This window comes from Suncus etruscus, chromosome 12 (genome assembly GCF_024139225.1).
Source record: "Suncus etruscus isolate mSunEtr1 chromosome 12, mSunEtr1.pri.cur, whole genome shotgun sequence".
Lineage (NCBI taxonomy): Eukaryota > Metazoa > Chordata > Mammalia > Eulipotyphla > Soricidae > Suncus > Suncus etruscus.
In genome coordinates this window covers 89879728-89893293 of record NC_064859.1, presented here as the reverse complement: position 1 = coordinate 89893293, position 13566 = coordinate 89879728, and the positions used below count along the sequence as shown (strand labels likewise).

Genomic DNA, 13566 nt, shown 5'->3' with positions numbered 1-13566 from the left:
TGTGGAGTAAGGTGGGAGTACACAGGGCTGGTACAGCTCTGCCAAGAGCAACCAGGAATCAAGGACCCACCGCCCCTCTAAGGGACCCAGAGAGACCACTTTTAAGGTTCTCTTGATTAGTACAGCTTGGGATTTCCCTTTATCCCCACCCCCCAAAATCTGAGTCAATCTGGGGCACAATGGCCTGAGAATGATCCTCAGGATCAGGTAAATCCTGACCTCACCCAGTTCCTCACCTTCTGGGGAAGAATTTCAGGAGCAGATTAAGAAGAAAGTGAAAGTCAGGGAAAGGAGTTACAAGACCCCCACCCTTAAAGCACAGTGGTGGGTGCTCTTGTTTTGCCATTTTACAGAGATTTGCAAACTGCTTGTGGGCAGTTTGGCTTGGGGCGGGGGGGGGGGGGGGGGGGGGGGCCTTCCTTAGCTGTGTTTCCTCTTGGGCTTAGTTTTCAGAAAGGATTTTGCAGGCTCTACTTGAGCACAAGAGTCTTCAGGAGCCTTGGGCTAAGTCCAGCCTGGATCTTTCCCCTTTGGGGTGGGGTGTGTGTGCCAGAGGTTACTCCTGGTTCTGCTCCCAGAAATCACTTCCTGGCAGGCTCGGGTGACCATATGGGATGCCAGGGATTGAACCTAGGTCAGTCCCAGGTAGGCCTCATGCAAGGCAAATGCCCTACAGCTGTGCTATCTCTCCAGCCCCCAGCCTGGATCTTCTACATTTTTTTATTTATTTTTATTTTTTTAGTTTGGGCCATCTCTGGCAATGCTCAGGGGGTTACTCCTAGCTCTGCACCCAGGGATCACTCATGGGACCATAGTAGATGCCGGATACTGAACCCAGGTAGGCTGTATGTAAGGCAAGCACCCTATGCTCTCTCCTCACCCCTCCAAGCTGGGTCTTCTTGAGTTGAAGCCACAGGCTAGTGGGGTTGGATTCTTTGATCCTTTGATCTCGGGCTGGGGTGGGAAAAGAAATTTCCAGTTCAGAAGCCCTGAGCCACCTTCTTCCAGGAAACTTACTGCCATGCCCTGGTCTAGCTGAACCAGCACTCTCTGGAACTAGCTGCTTGGGCCACCTGCTTTCTTCTTATCTTTCCTGATTAATTCTCTGGGACATGTTTCTTTCTCCTTGTTCTTTTTTTCTCTTTCCTTTGTTTTTCCTTCCTTTCCTTTCCCTTTCCCTTCCCTTTACTTCTCTTCCTCCCTCCCTCCCTCCCTCCCTCCTTCCTTCCTTCCCTTCCCTCCCTCCCTCCTTCCTTCCCTTCCCTCCCTCCCTCCCTCCCTTCCTTCCTTCCTTCCTTCCTTTCTTCCTCCCCCCCCCCAGATTGCCTGTATCCCCTTTCTTTTTTTTTTTTTTTTTTTTGGTTTTTGGGCCACACCCTGTGACGCTCAGGGGTTACTCCTGGCTATGTGCTCAGAAATCGCCCCTGGCTTGGGGGGACCATATGGGACGCCGGGGGATCGAACCGCGGTCCTTCCTTGGCTAGCGCTTGCAAGGCAGGCACCTTACCTCCAGCGCCACCTACCCGGCCCCCTGTATCCCCTTTCTAAAAGAACAATAGTCCTAAAGAGTTTGGACAATGTTGCATCATCGATGCCCTGGAAGCACTTAGAATGTGACTGGCAGGAGCAACACACAATGAATGGAAGCCAAAGTCATCATCCTGGTTTTGTTATTCAAAAACACAAGTAGACAGAGGGTCGGAAGTGATGAAGAAGCAAATAAATAGATGGTACTGAACTGGGCTTACTCTATACCAGGCAGCTTTCTATGCCCTAAAGGAGTGTGGGGGCACGTAAGAGAGAACAAATTCCTGATTAGGTGGGGGCTATACACACAGGAGAAATGCACTGAGTCACCAGACTGCGCCCTGGATTAGGAAAGAAGAAACAGCTTCTCTAGGGAATCTGCTGGACGGGGCGTCCCAATGAAGCAGTCAGGGCAGGTGGGGAAATGGCCCCTCTGCAGCAGTGAGCTCTCTCAGGAGCAATCAAACCAACTAAGTAGCTCAAAAGTTGCTAAATGTTCAGCTGTGGACACAGGAACCGAGGCCTGTTAAGACCTTTACCTGGGCCACTGCAGGTCCTGAGATGGCCGGGTCCTCTCTTGTGAGAAATTCCACAGGAACCAAAGCCAGGAAAGGTTTACTAAAGACCATCAAAAACCAGGGCTTACACAAAAGGGACCTGTTACACTAGCAGTCCAGGGGGTAAGGGTGGAGACAGGGGAAGCATGCTAGGAACAGGGGCTGAAGAAGTCAACACTGGTGGTGAGAATTGCCTAATTCACTGTCACTATCTACCTTACATATAACTGTGAAAGATTTGTAATTCAAAAAAATGAATAGGGTTTGGAGCAGTGGCGCAAGCAGTAAGGTGTCTGCCTTGCACACACTAACCTAGGATGGACCACGGTTGATCCCCTTGTATCCCATATGGTCCTGCAAGCCAGGAACAATTTCTAAGTGCATAGCCAGGAGTAACCCCTGAGTGTCACTGGGTGTGGCACACACACACACACACACACACACACACACACACTTAAAAAAAAAACAGAGTTTGAGCAATAGTACAGTCATTTGGGATTATGTCTTGCATACAGCCTACTCGGGTTAATCCCCAGAACTGCTAGGAGTAATTCCTGAGCATAGAGCCAGGAGTAACCTTAAAGCATTGCCAGGTATAGCACCCAAACAAACAAACAATAAAAGGCTACTCTTCCCAACTCTTCCACCTGGCAACCACCCTAGCAAATGGACTCTTACCCAGGTAGAAAGCCCCACATGAGAAGGCTGGAGCCATAGTACAGTGGGGAGGACGTTTGCCTTGCACACGGCTGACCTGCATTTGATTCCTGGCATCTCATATGGTACCCTGAGCACCGCCAAGAAATGATTCTTGAGTGCAGAGCCAGGAGTAACCTGTGAGCACCACTGGATGCCCCAAAACAGGGGAGCAAAAAGAAAAAAATAAAGACCCACAGGGAGGAGGTTGGGAGAAAACCTACATTACTCAGCTTAGAACCAAGGAAGTTCATATGCTGCTGGATATATGTGTGGCCTGGGGAACATGTGGGCTGAATCTCCTCTTGAGATGTGTGGACTTCCATATGCTAAAGTATGCTAGGACCTGTACTGGGCTCTCACAATGAAAAGAAGTCAGTGTTCTCTCTCATTCAGAATTTCCAAATAGTCTGTTTTTATGTTTTTGCTAGCCTCCTCCTAAAATTCTTTCCTGAGAAAAAGGAGACAACCTGAAAGGCTTGGGTCAGTTATAGGACTGACTTTTTCCTTCCTGCAAAGAGCAAGGCTCACAGTCCTAGATCTCCCCAGTCATTCATATGTGGGTGGTAGAGGTGGGTATAAAGTGGTAGATTTCCTTCTCCTTTCTCCCCACTTCATCTAAGTCATCTGAGACTCCCACTGACATCACCTGGAAAGGAAAATAATCCCACAGTTGGGGTGAGATGCAGGTGGGAACTGTTGAGGGTCCATCTAATCGACCTGAACCCCAGACAGAGAAGGCAGAGGGGTGTGAGAGGTGAGTGTGACATCATTGTCTCAATGCTCCCAGAATTAAAGCAGGCCAGAGCAGACTAAGGGAACTAGATTTTCAAAAGGAAGTCTGGGTCTAATTTAGATCCAGAGCTATGAAATAGCTTCTCTTTGAGGAGGAACTCAGGGAGAATTTCTCTCAGATCTTAGCATCTCAAAAAAGCTCAGGATTTGTCATCAGCAAAAATATTTAACCTTTCTTTAAGGACGCTATGGTGTCTTGCAAATGACTTTTCCTCTCATTTTTGGCCACTGGGGAGCTGAAAATTGGGCAGGGGGTGCTAGAGAGATGGTACTGTGGGTAGGGCGCTGGCCTTGCATGTGCCTGACTGGGATTCTATCCCTGACACCCCTAAACAGCAGCAGGATTGATCTCTGAACACAGAGCCAGTCCTGAGCACTGCTGAGTGAGGCCCTAAACACCAAAACTAAAACCAAAAAACCAACATTAAATTTGTGGCAGGGCCTGCTGGGTGCACAATCTCCCTGTCAATAACTTTATTCCAGGTTTAATTCCTTCCTTGCCTTTTTTTGTTGCTTGTTTATTGTTGTGAGGTCACTGCCAGCTCTGGACTCTCCTGGGGTTCTTTGGGAGACCATGGAGTGCCAAGATGGAAACTGGGTTTCTTGCATGCAAAACACATGCTCTAGCCACCGAGCCACTCTCTGGCTCTCTTGGCTTGTTGGTGTGTGTGTGTGTGTGTGTGTGTGTGTGTGTGTGTGTGTGTGTGTGTGTGCTTAAATTTTCTTTGTATCTCTATCACAGTATGTATGTTGTGGGTAATATATATGCTCTAAGTCTTGTTAGAACACATGAACTAATACTAAATGTACAGTTGTGGATAATTTAGAAGTAAATATAATCAAATTTCTCTATTACATCCATAACCCCTACCTCCTATACTGGGGCCTGATTCTTTCAAGTTTCCATTCTCTGGACCCTCCCCACCCCTCCCACCAGCCAACCCCACTACTTTTCTCAAAGCACCAAACATCTGCCCCTGCACCCTAGTTTACTGTGCTACCACTTTCTTGCCACTTTGCTCCTTCACTTCTTTGCATACCATCACCCACCCATCCTGCTCTGGGCCCAACTTCATTTCCCTAAGGTATCTCTGAGCAACTCAAACTCTTTCACAGCTTAAAAATCTCCTCCTACTCATGAGGAGAAGAGAAAACTTATCCTGATTTGATCTCCTTCAGTATAAAAATCTCCACCTACACTTCACCCAAAACCAGAATGTGACCTGGTGACCTTGTCTCTTGGACATCAATATCTTGCCGGCTAACTACCAAAAGGAGTGACTCCATTTTATCTTGCAAAACTGTAATTTCACCTAACATGTCTTTGTCTCATTTTGGTTTTTTTGTTTTTGTTTTCGTTTTTTTTTGTTTTTTTGGTCCACACCCGGCGGTGCTCAGGGGTTACTCCTGGCTGTCTACTCAGAAATAGCAGGCACGGGGGACCATATGGGGACATCAGGATTCGAACCAACCACCTTTGGGTCCTGGATCGGCTGCTTGCAAGGCAAACGCCGCTGTGCTATCTCTCCGGGCCCCTCACTTTGTTTTTAACATGCTTTCATGTTTCTTTGGAGCCAGATAGTACAGTAGTAAGTGTTTGCCTTATATGCAGGCGATCTGGAATTAATCCCTAGCATTTCTCCCAGAGCCCCAACAGGAGTGATCCCTGAGCTCAGAGCCAAGAGTAAACCCTGAGCACTGCTGGTGTGTCCAAAACTAACAAAAAATAAAAAATAAATAAATAAATAAATGGAAGAAAAGAAAACAAACAAAAAACACTGTCCATTGAAGTTGTAATATTTTTTTTTTTTTTGGTTTTTGGGCCACACCCGGTAACGCTCAGGGGTTACTCCTGGCTATGCGCTCAGAAGTCGCTCCTGGCTTGGGGGACCATATGGGACGCCGGGGGGATCGAACCGCGGTCCGTCTCCTAGGCTAGCGCAGGTAAGGCAGGCACCTTACCTCCAGCGCCACCGCCCGGCCCCAAGTTGTAATATTTTTATATCTTTGTCATCTCCCATGATGACCTATGCCCTATTATATATAATTTACATTCTACAAATGCTTGATGGTCTATGTTAATTTCCCTTCAAATCACAAAGCACAATGCAAATGACAGATAAGTAGTTTATATCCTTCGTAAAGAGCATCAGTGAAGGAGCCTAAGAGCTAGTACAGGTCTGCCTTGCTCATAACTGATACTGAAGCTACCATTGCCTATGGTCCCCCAAGCACCATCAGTAGTGACCCCTGAGCACACAGTAAAGAGTAAGGCCCAAATACTGCCAGGTGTGGATTATCTCCCCCCCACCCCAAATGACAGTGAATAAAAATGAAAAAAGTTAAAACATATAGGAATGGTGTTTTGGGGGAGGAGGCACACCTTGCAGTGCTCAGGGGTTACTCCTAGCTCAGCTCTCAGAAATTGCTCCTGGAGGCACCCGGAAAACCATGTGAAATGCCAGGGATCGAACCCAGGTCAGCTGTGTGCAAGTTAGACCCCCTACCTGTTGTACTATCTCTCCAGGCCAAAATATATAGGAAGTACTTTATTTCACAAGTAATAAAGTATACAAGTTAAAGTGATAAACCTTTAAAGTAATAACCAAGATTAGCAGAGGAATCTTATTGTTTTAATGTCTTTAGAAGTACAGGGAGATAACATTCTCATTACTGTTCGTGGGAATATAATGATAGAAACTGAAAGTAATTTGACAATTACACAAAAAATAGATCTTTGAAATTTATTTTTAAATCTCTTAAATCAGTTTAGGGAAATACTCCAAAATCCAGAGAAAGCTTTGGGTAGCAGATACTCTTTCCAGGGTTAGAAACTGGAACCTTTATGCACAATTTAACTGTCCAAAAAGGAAATTAAATATCCACTCAATAGACTGGTACATAGACATTAAAAATGACAACCAGTAAGTTTTTATTAACTTTGGGGGAAATGCCTATATTTTAATGTCAAGTCAAATCAAAAGAAAATAAAAGTATGTATAACTAATCATTCCAATTGCATACAGAAATGCATGGAAGAAAGAGATGAAGTGTTTCTTGTTTAAAGTTTACTGGCTTTCCAGATTTTTCTGGAAGAGTAGATGGCAATAAGAGAAAAAGGATGACTTTAAATCAATCTTTCCTCCTGTTTGACACAAAAAAATAGAATAATAGGGGCTGGAGAGATAGCATGGAGGTAAGGCATTTGCCTTTCATGCAGAAGGTCATTGGTTCAAATCCCAGCGTCTCATATGGTCCCCAGAGCCTGCCAGGAGTGATTTCTGAGCTTGGAGCCAGAAGTAGCCCCTGAGCAGTGCCAGGTGTAACCCAAAAACAAAACAAAACAAAATTGAATAAAACATAATTATTAAGCCAATAGAAGATTCTTTATTTTCATTTTACTGCCCTTCTCCCATTTAAAATTAAAAAAATAAAAGTTAAACTCAAGAACATGGAAGAAAAAGATCCAGAATTGGACTTCAAAGGTTCAGAAAGGAAAATTGAGGGACAAAGTCAGGATTCAGACATATTAAGGGGCTCTCAAGTCTCCCCCCCCCCCCAGTCTCACGTGTGGGGTAACATGACCAGGATCCAACCAGAAAACCAAAGGGCAAGGAAAGGCAAAGAGATAACGTCTAGTGGTGATTTATATAATAATAGAAAAGGTGCGTTTTTTTTGGTTTTGGTTTTGCTTTTTGGATCACACTCAGCAATGCTCAGAGATCACTCCTGGCTCTGCACTTAGGAATTACTCCTGGTGGTGCTCAGAGGACCATATGGGATCATGGGGGGTTGAACCTTGGTTGGCTGCATGCAAGGCAAGTGCCCTACTTGCTTTGCTAACACTCTAGCCCCAAGAAAAGGTAAGTTTTAGTGGATAGAACTGTGGGCAGGGCCCAGAGAGATAGCACAGCGGCGTTTGCTTTGCAAGCAGCCGATCCAGGACCAAAGGTGGTTGGTTCGAATCCCGGTGTCCCATATGGTCCCCCGTGCCTGCCAGGAGCTATTTCTGAGCAGACAGCCAGGAGTAACCCCTGAGCAATGCTGGGTGTGGACCAAAAACAAACAAACAAAAAAAAAGAACTGTGGGCAATTTTGTCCCCTCCTCTCTTTCCAGTTTTTCTATATAGTAATAGTAGCTTTTACTTTTTTTATATTCAAAGGAAATTACAGCTGTGCAGAGAAAGGAAAGAGATGCTATTCTGTTCCTCCTAAATGGAACAGTGGGAGTGGGAGATGGGTAGGAAGCGAGTGCTGGCCATCTCCTCACCCCATGAATAAGCCACATGCACATGGGGGCTACAGGCGTACATATGTGAAAGGTGGGGTGTGTATGTGTGTGTGTGTGTGTGTGGTGGTTGTGTGCCTGTGTGAGAGTATCAGGGTCACTATGTGTCTGTGTGTAGTGATTGTTTATCTGTGTGACTACGTTAGTCACTGTATGTGTGTAATTGTGTGTCTGTGACATGTTAGAATCGTTGTATGTGTGTGTGGTGATTGTATGTCTGTGACATGTTAGAGTCTCTGTATATATGTGTGATAATTGTGTGTCTGTGACGGTGTTAGAGTCACTACATATATGTGTGTGTGATGGTTGTATGTCTGTGTGACAGCATTAGGATCAGTGTGTGTGTGTGTGTGTGTGCGCGCGCGCGCGCTCACGCACACATGCTGGCAGGGTCCTGTGATGAGAGAAATCAGAATCCTTGAGTTTCTGCAGCTCAGACGAAACCAGTGCTGCCCTATGATTTCCCCCCAACACACATACGCACACACATGCATTCATACACACATGCTCTGGTGTTTATACACACACACTCACAGAAAGCCCTTCCCATTTCCTCTGCAGTCAGGATTTCCTACACAAAGCACAAAATACTCACCCTGAACTAGAAGCAGCCAATGGGGAAAGAAGGGTTCCCTAAAGCCCTAAAGCTTCTAGGAATGGGATGGGCAACTATTGGGGGAACCTCCCCAGTGCCCTATTCTGAAAGGAAGCAGAATAAGGGGCCAGATCTAATCTGGGTGGGGAAGTGGGACACTCAGTTCTAACAAGACTGTGAGGTCCATCTCAGGGGAAGAAAGAGGGGGAAGATGGCAGCTAGCTGTGCTGTGGCAGGGGACAGGGCCTCTCAAGGGAAGCCTCTATTCTTCATCCTGCTTTTTGGTGGCAGATGATTCTGATTTGCTGCCCTCCTGGCCCCAACACAAAGTCCTCTCCTTGTCTGCCAGTGTATACAAAGGATGAACAGGACAGAGGCCTTTGGAATGTCCCCAGAGATATACCCTCAGGGCCAAGTGAATAGGAGGAGTGACTCTAGGGTGTGAGGGGCTGGCAGAGTGAGGCCATCTGGGTTTCAGGCTAGGGTCAGAGAATCACAGGGGCCATTTCAGGAACTGATAGAAAGGTGATAGGGGAGGTCAGGTGAGGACCAGAAGGGGGGCAGGCCTGAATTCGAAACCATACAACCAAAATGGAGGGGGGCAGTGGGCTGAGAAGGTCTGACCCAGCACCATGATTCTCAGTTCCAGAATGCACTGGGTCTCTGACTCTCTCCAAGGGTGGAAGCTGAAACCAAACTGAGGGTACTGGAGTGAAAGGGCAGATGTCAGATAATGTGGGAGATAAAGAGCATATAAGATCTCTCCCAAGGGCTGCCAGATAATAAAAGGAGAGGGATTACTTGCAGCGAGGCTCAGAGAACCATATGGGGTACTAGGAATTGAAATGAAGTCCTGCCCTGCCCCCTGTACTATCTATCTTTCCAGTCGTGACATAAATTATTGGTTTGTTTTGGGGCCATGCTGACTGTGTTCAGGACTTACAGCTGTTTCTGTACTCAGGGATCACTCCTGGAGGACCATATGGGATTCTGGGGATTGAACCTAGGTCTTAAGTGTACAAGGAGAACATTCTATCTGCCATCATGTCTCTGGGGATAAATGACAGAAGTCTTGATGGGTCATCATGTCCCTATGTGGTGCTAAGGGACACACCTTGCCCTAAAGCTCTTTCTTTCCTCCTTTGGGGTAGTTGTTTTGGGACCACACCCAGCAGTGCTCAGGCCCTACTCTTCGTATTCAGGGAAAGAATCTGGCTCCAACACACAATGCCACACTCTGGAGATCTGGGCCATCTGCCCAGCCTTTGACCTGTAACTCCCAGATGGTTGTGGGTGTTCCAGGGCTTTTCTACCCATCAGTTAATAAAACCCAGGTGCCATTTTACCCATCTGAGAGACCCATTTCCTTTCTCCCTGTCCCATCTAACTCTGGCTTCTGGAATATCACTAGGAAAATAAGAACCAAACTAGGAGACATCTCTGATTCTACTCCAACTCTAGCAACCTCTTTATTTTGACACCCTACTAATTTCTGGGAGACAGGGGGAAGACAAGCAGTATAGACCTCTCCTTACTCAAAAATATCAAGGCACTGGTGAGCACCCAGACTGCCAGCCTTCCCTATGGACAGTGGGTGCCTTTTGCATTTCTGACCACAAGGCTCTGTACAGAGTGAGATGCAGTGGCCTTCTCCCACCAGAAAGGGTGGACTTTCTCTCACTGCAGGGACTCTAGGGGGCTCCTTCATTCCAGTCTTTCTGTCAAAGATTCTTGGGGCCAGAGCAGTAGGGCATTTGCCTTGTACGTGGCCAACCCAAGAAAGACCCCAATTCGATTCCCAGCATCCCATATGGTCCCCTGAGCCTGCCAGGAGTAATTTCTGAGCACAGAGCCAGGAGTCACCCCTGAGCGCCGTCGGATGTGACCCCAAAACAAAACAAAACAAGACAAAAAAAGATTCAGGGTAGGGGCCGGAGAGATAGCATGGAGGTAAGGCGTTTGCCTTCCATGCTGAAGGATGGTGGTTCGAATCCCGGTATCCCATATGGTCCCCCGAGTCTGCCAGGAGCGATTTCTGAGTGCAGAGCCAGGAGTGCCCCCTGAGTGCTGTCGGGTGTGACCCCAAAACAAAAAAAGATTCAGGGTAAGTACCATCCCTGTTTGTATCTGGAAGGATCCCATACAAATAGATTATAAAGGAGAAATGAAAATCTGTGATGTCTCTGAAAATAGCACCGAGACGCTGGCTTTCCTTTCTGTCCCCTCCAACACTCCAGTCAGGTACTTCTGACCATAGAGACAACCTGAAAACCCACCCACCCACACCCACACCCAGGACCCCGCAGGTCTATTTCTGAAGGATCAGGGTACCTGCAGTAAGGTGACCCTGCAGAACTGTGTTTCCAAATTCTCCCCTACAAGCCTAGTCCTGACTCCTTCCCCCTGCAGGGCAGTCATATGCTTTTTTGTCAAGTGATCTGCAGTTCCAGGCTGCTCAGTCTGCAGAAAGGAAAAACCAAAACGGGGCAACACTGGGTAAGAAAATAGAACCCTCCTGGGAACCTCACGATCTATAGGAGCAAACTATAGAACAACCACCTGGTTCCCTGCTGCCAGGAGGCTGCCAGGAGGCCAACCTTCCTTCCAGGCAGGATCCCCATCCCTCTCACTTGGGTCCCCCACTAAAGGGACCCATCATACTTGCTGAGCTGACATCCCAGAGACCTGTCTGGGGGAATCCAGGTGTGCTGAGCGGTAGGAGAGCTTCCAAAATGCTGAGTGAGCCCCTCCAAAATGCTGAGCCCCTCCACCGCTTTCCACTGTCTCTACCGCCAGCAAACTTTGTGACTCAGTCTCTTTGCAGAGGGAAAAGCAGCTAAGCAGCCGCAGGGGTGGCTGGTTGGCTTAAATTGGGAATGCGTTCTCCAGGCACCCTTGAGGGGCCCACCTGAGTGAACCCCAAACCTGGCTGGCAGTCTGGGTGGGAGGTGGGTGTCCAAAGTGCCAAGACCAGGATGGGCAGGACCCGAGTTCCTCTCTCTCTCTTTCTGTCTCTGTCTCACACCAAAACACACACACACTGCAGTTGTGCCTGGGCTCCACTTTTTTAGTGCTGTTGCAAGAGGGGACCCCTTCTTTCCTCCACTCTCTCCCGCCTCCCTAACCGTTAGAATTCCCGGCCCACTGGCAGGCAGCAGCTCCACGGTGCCCTGTTGCTCGCCAGTCGAGGCGGTGACACCCCTTCCCACTCTCGGCCAGGTAGAGAGTTGTGGCCCCCCAAAAACTGCATCGCAGCCTCTGCGCCCCATCATTGTCACTGCAGAAAGCGACGGTGCAAATTGGGGAGTCCTGGTTGGGGGGCGATGGGGACAGGGCTACGTAGGACTACAATCCCGCATAGGTTGCCACTCACCCACCTCCTGGAAGCCGGGACAGCACCCCCAATTGTGTGCCTGCCCCCCGCAATCTTGGCCTCCCGGCTGCCCGCCTGCAACTCCCAGCCCGGCACCAGGCGCTTTTGGGAATCCTGCAAATGCTGTCACACGACCACCTCCCCTCCAGAGGCACTCGCGACCACCCTCACCCCCCAAATCGAGCCTCCCCTGATCCCCGACACCCCAACCCCGCCACGCACGGCTGGACCACCGCCCACCTGCCCGGGGGCGCTTGCAAAACGAAATCAGCCCGCAGGACCCCCTCCCCAGCAGCGTCGCCTGGCCCTCGGCATCTTTGTCCTCGTGGGCACCGACCCCCCAAGACGGCCCGGCCCGGTGGGGCCCCGGGAGCAGGGGGACAAAGGCGGGCCGCGCGCGTCCCGCAAGTTTGCAAGCCCCAGCCCGACGCAGCCAGCGCCCTCCGTACCGTACCGTACATCTCCGCCGGCAGCCCGGGCGGCGTCCGCTCTCGTGCACGGCGGGGCGGCGGATGGCGGCGGCCGGAGGGAGGCCCGGGCGGGGCGGGAGCCGAGCTGGGCCGGGCCGCGCGCCCGAGGCTGGAGCCTGCAGCCTGGCGCCCAGTCGGCTCCGCCGGGGCTCGGGGCGGGGCTGGGCGGGAGAGGGGCGGGGCTCGCTGGTGTAAGGGGCGGGGCATGCTAATGAGCCCACTCGGCTTCTGCCAGCCAATGGGAACCCTCCTCAGTCCTTCCAGTTCCCGCCCCCGCCTGGCTCGGGGCGGGGCATGCTAATAAAGGGCGGGACATGCTAATGAGCCCATTCAGCTTCTGCCCGCCAATGGGACCCGTCGGTCCCTCCTTGGTCCTACCAGTAGTTCCCGCCTCCGCCTGGGCCCGGGACGAGATATGCTAATTTAAGGGCGGGGCTAGGTATGTTAATTTAGAGGCGGTGTATGCTAATAACCCGGTTTGGCGTTTAAGCCACCGAGATCTATTTCCCGGCCCGGCAAGATCCCTCCCTCTGCCGGAGCTTGAGGAGGGCATGCTAATATAATGGCAGATATGCTAATGTAGTGGGCGGGGCATGCTAATGAGCCCACTCGGCTTTTTCTATCCATCAATGGGACCCCTTTCTCGGTACCCTACAAGTTCCCTCTTCCGCCAGGGTTCAGGGGAGGGATATGATAATATAGGGGGCGGGGTATGTTAATATAGAGATGGTGTATGCTAATAACCCGGCTTGGCTTTTGCCAGCCACCGAGATCCCTTTCCCCGGCCAGGCAAGATCTCGCCTCCCTTTGCTGGGGCTCGGGGCGGGATATGCTAATGTGATGGGCGGGGCATGTATATATATATATATATATATATATATATAGGCAGTGTATGCTAATGAGCCAAGTTGGCTTCTGCCCGGCCCTAGAGATCCCTTTCCCCGCCGGCAAGATTCTTCCCTCTGCCGTGGGCTCGGGGCGGGGTATGCTAATATAAAGGCGGACATGCTAATATGGTAGGCGGGGCATGCAAATAAGCCTTGTTTGGCTCCGCCCTGCCACCGCGACCCCCTCCCAGGCCTGGCAACTTAAGTTCCCTCGCTCTGCAGTCTCCTCCCCCGCCCCTCGGAGAAATTCACACCCCAGTCGCGCCTTTTCCCACGCTGTCATCCCGCCCAACTCCGGCTCCTGTCTGAATGCTTAGGCCGACAGCTACCTTCGCCCTTGACCGTGTGGGTCCCAAAGGTCGGCTTGGGACTAGGAGC

At 49.7% G+C, this 13566-nt stretch overlaps 1 protein-coding gene across 1 annotated transcript in view; it reads right to left on the bottom strand.

The window, feature by feature from the left end:
• EFR3B (EFR3 homolog B) overlaps window positions 1-12434 on the bottom strand; it is an 89230-nt gene extending 76796 nt beyond the window's left edge. Inside the window, exon 1 of the mRNA XM_049784469.1 lies at window positions 12286-12434. Within this exon, the coding sequence (XP_049640426.1) occupies window positions 12286-12292 (7 nt within the window). The 5' untranslated portion in view covers window positions 12293-12434. The remainder of the gene's footprint in view (window positions 1-12285) is intronic.
• Between the last annotated feature and the right edge of the window lie 1132 nt (window positions 12435-13566).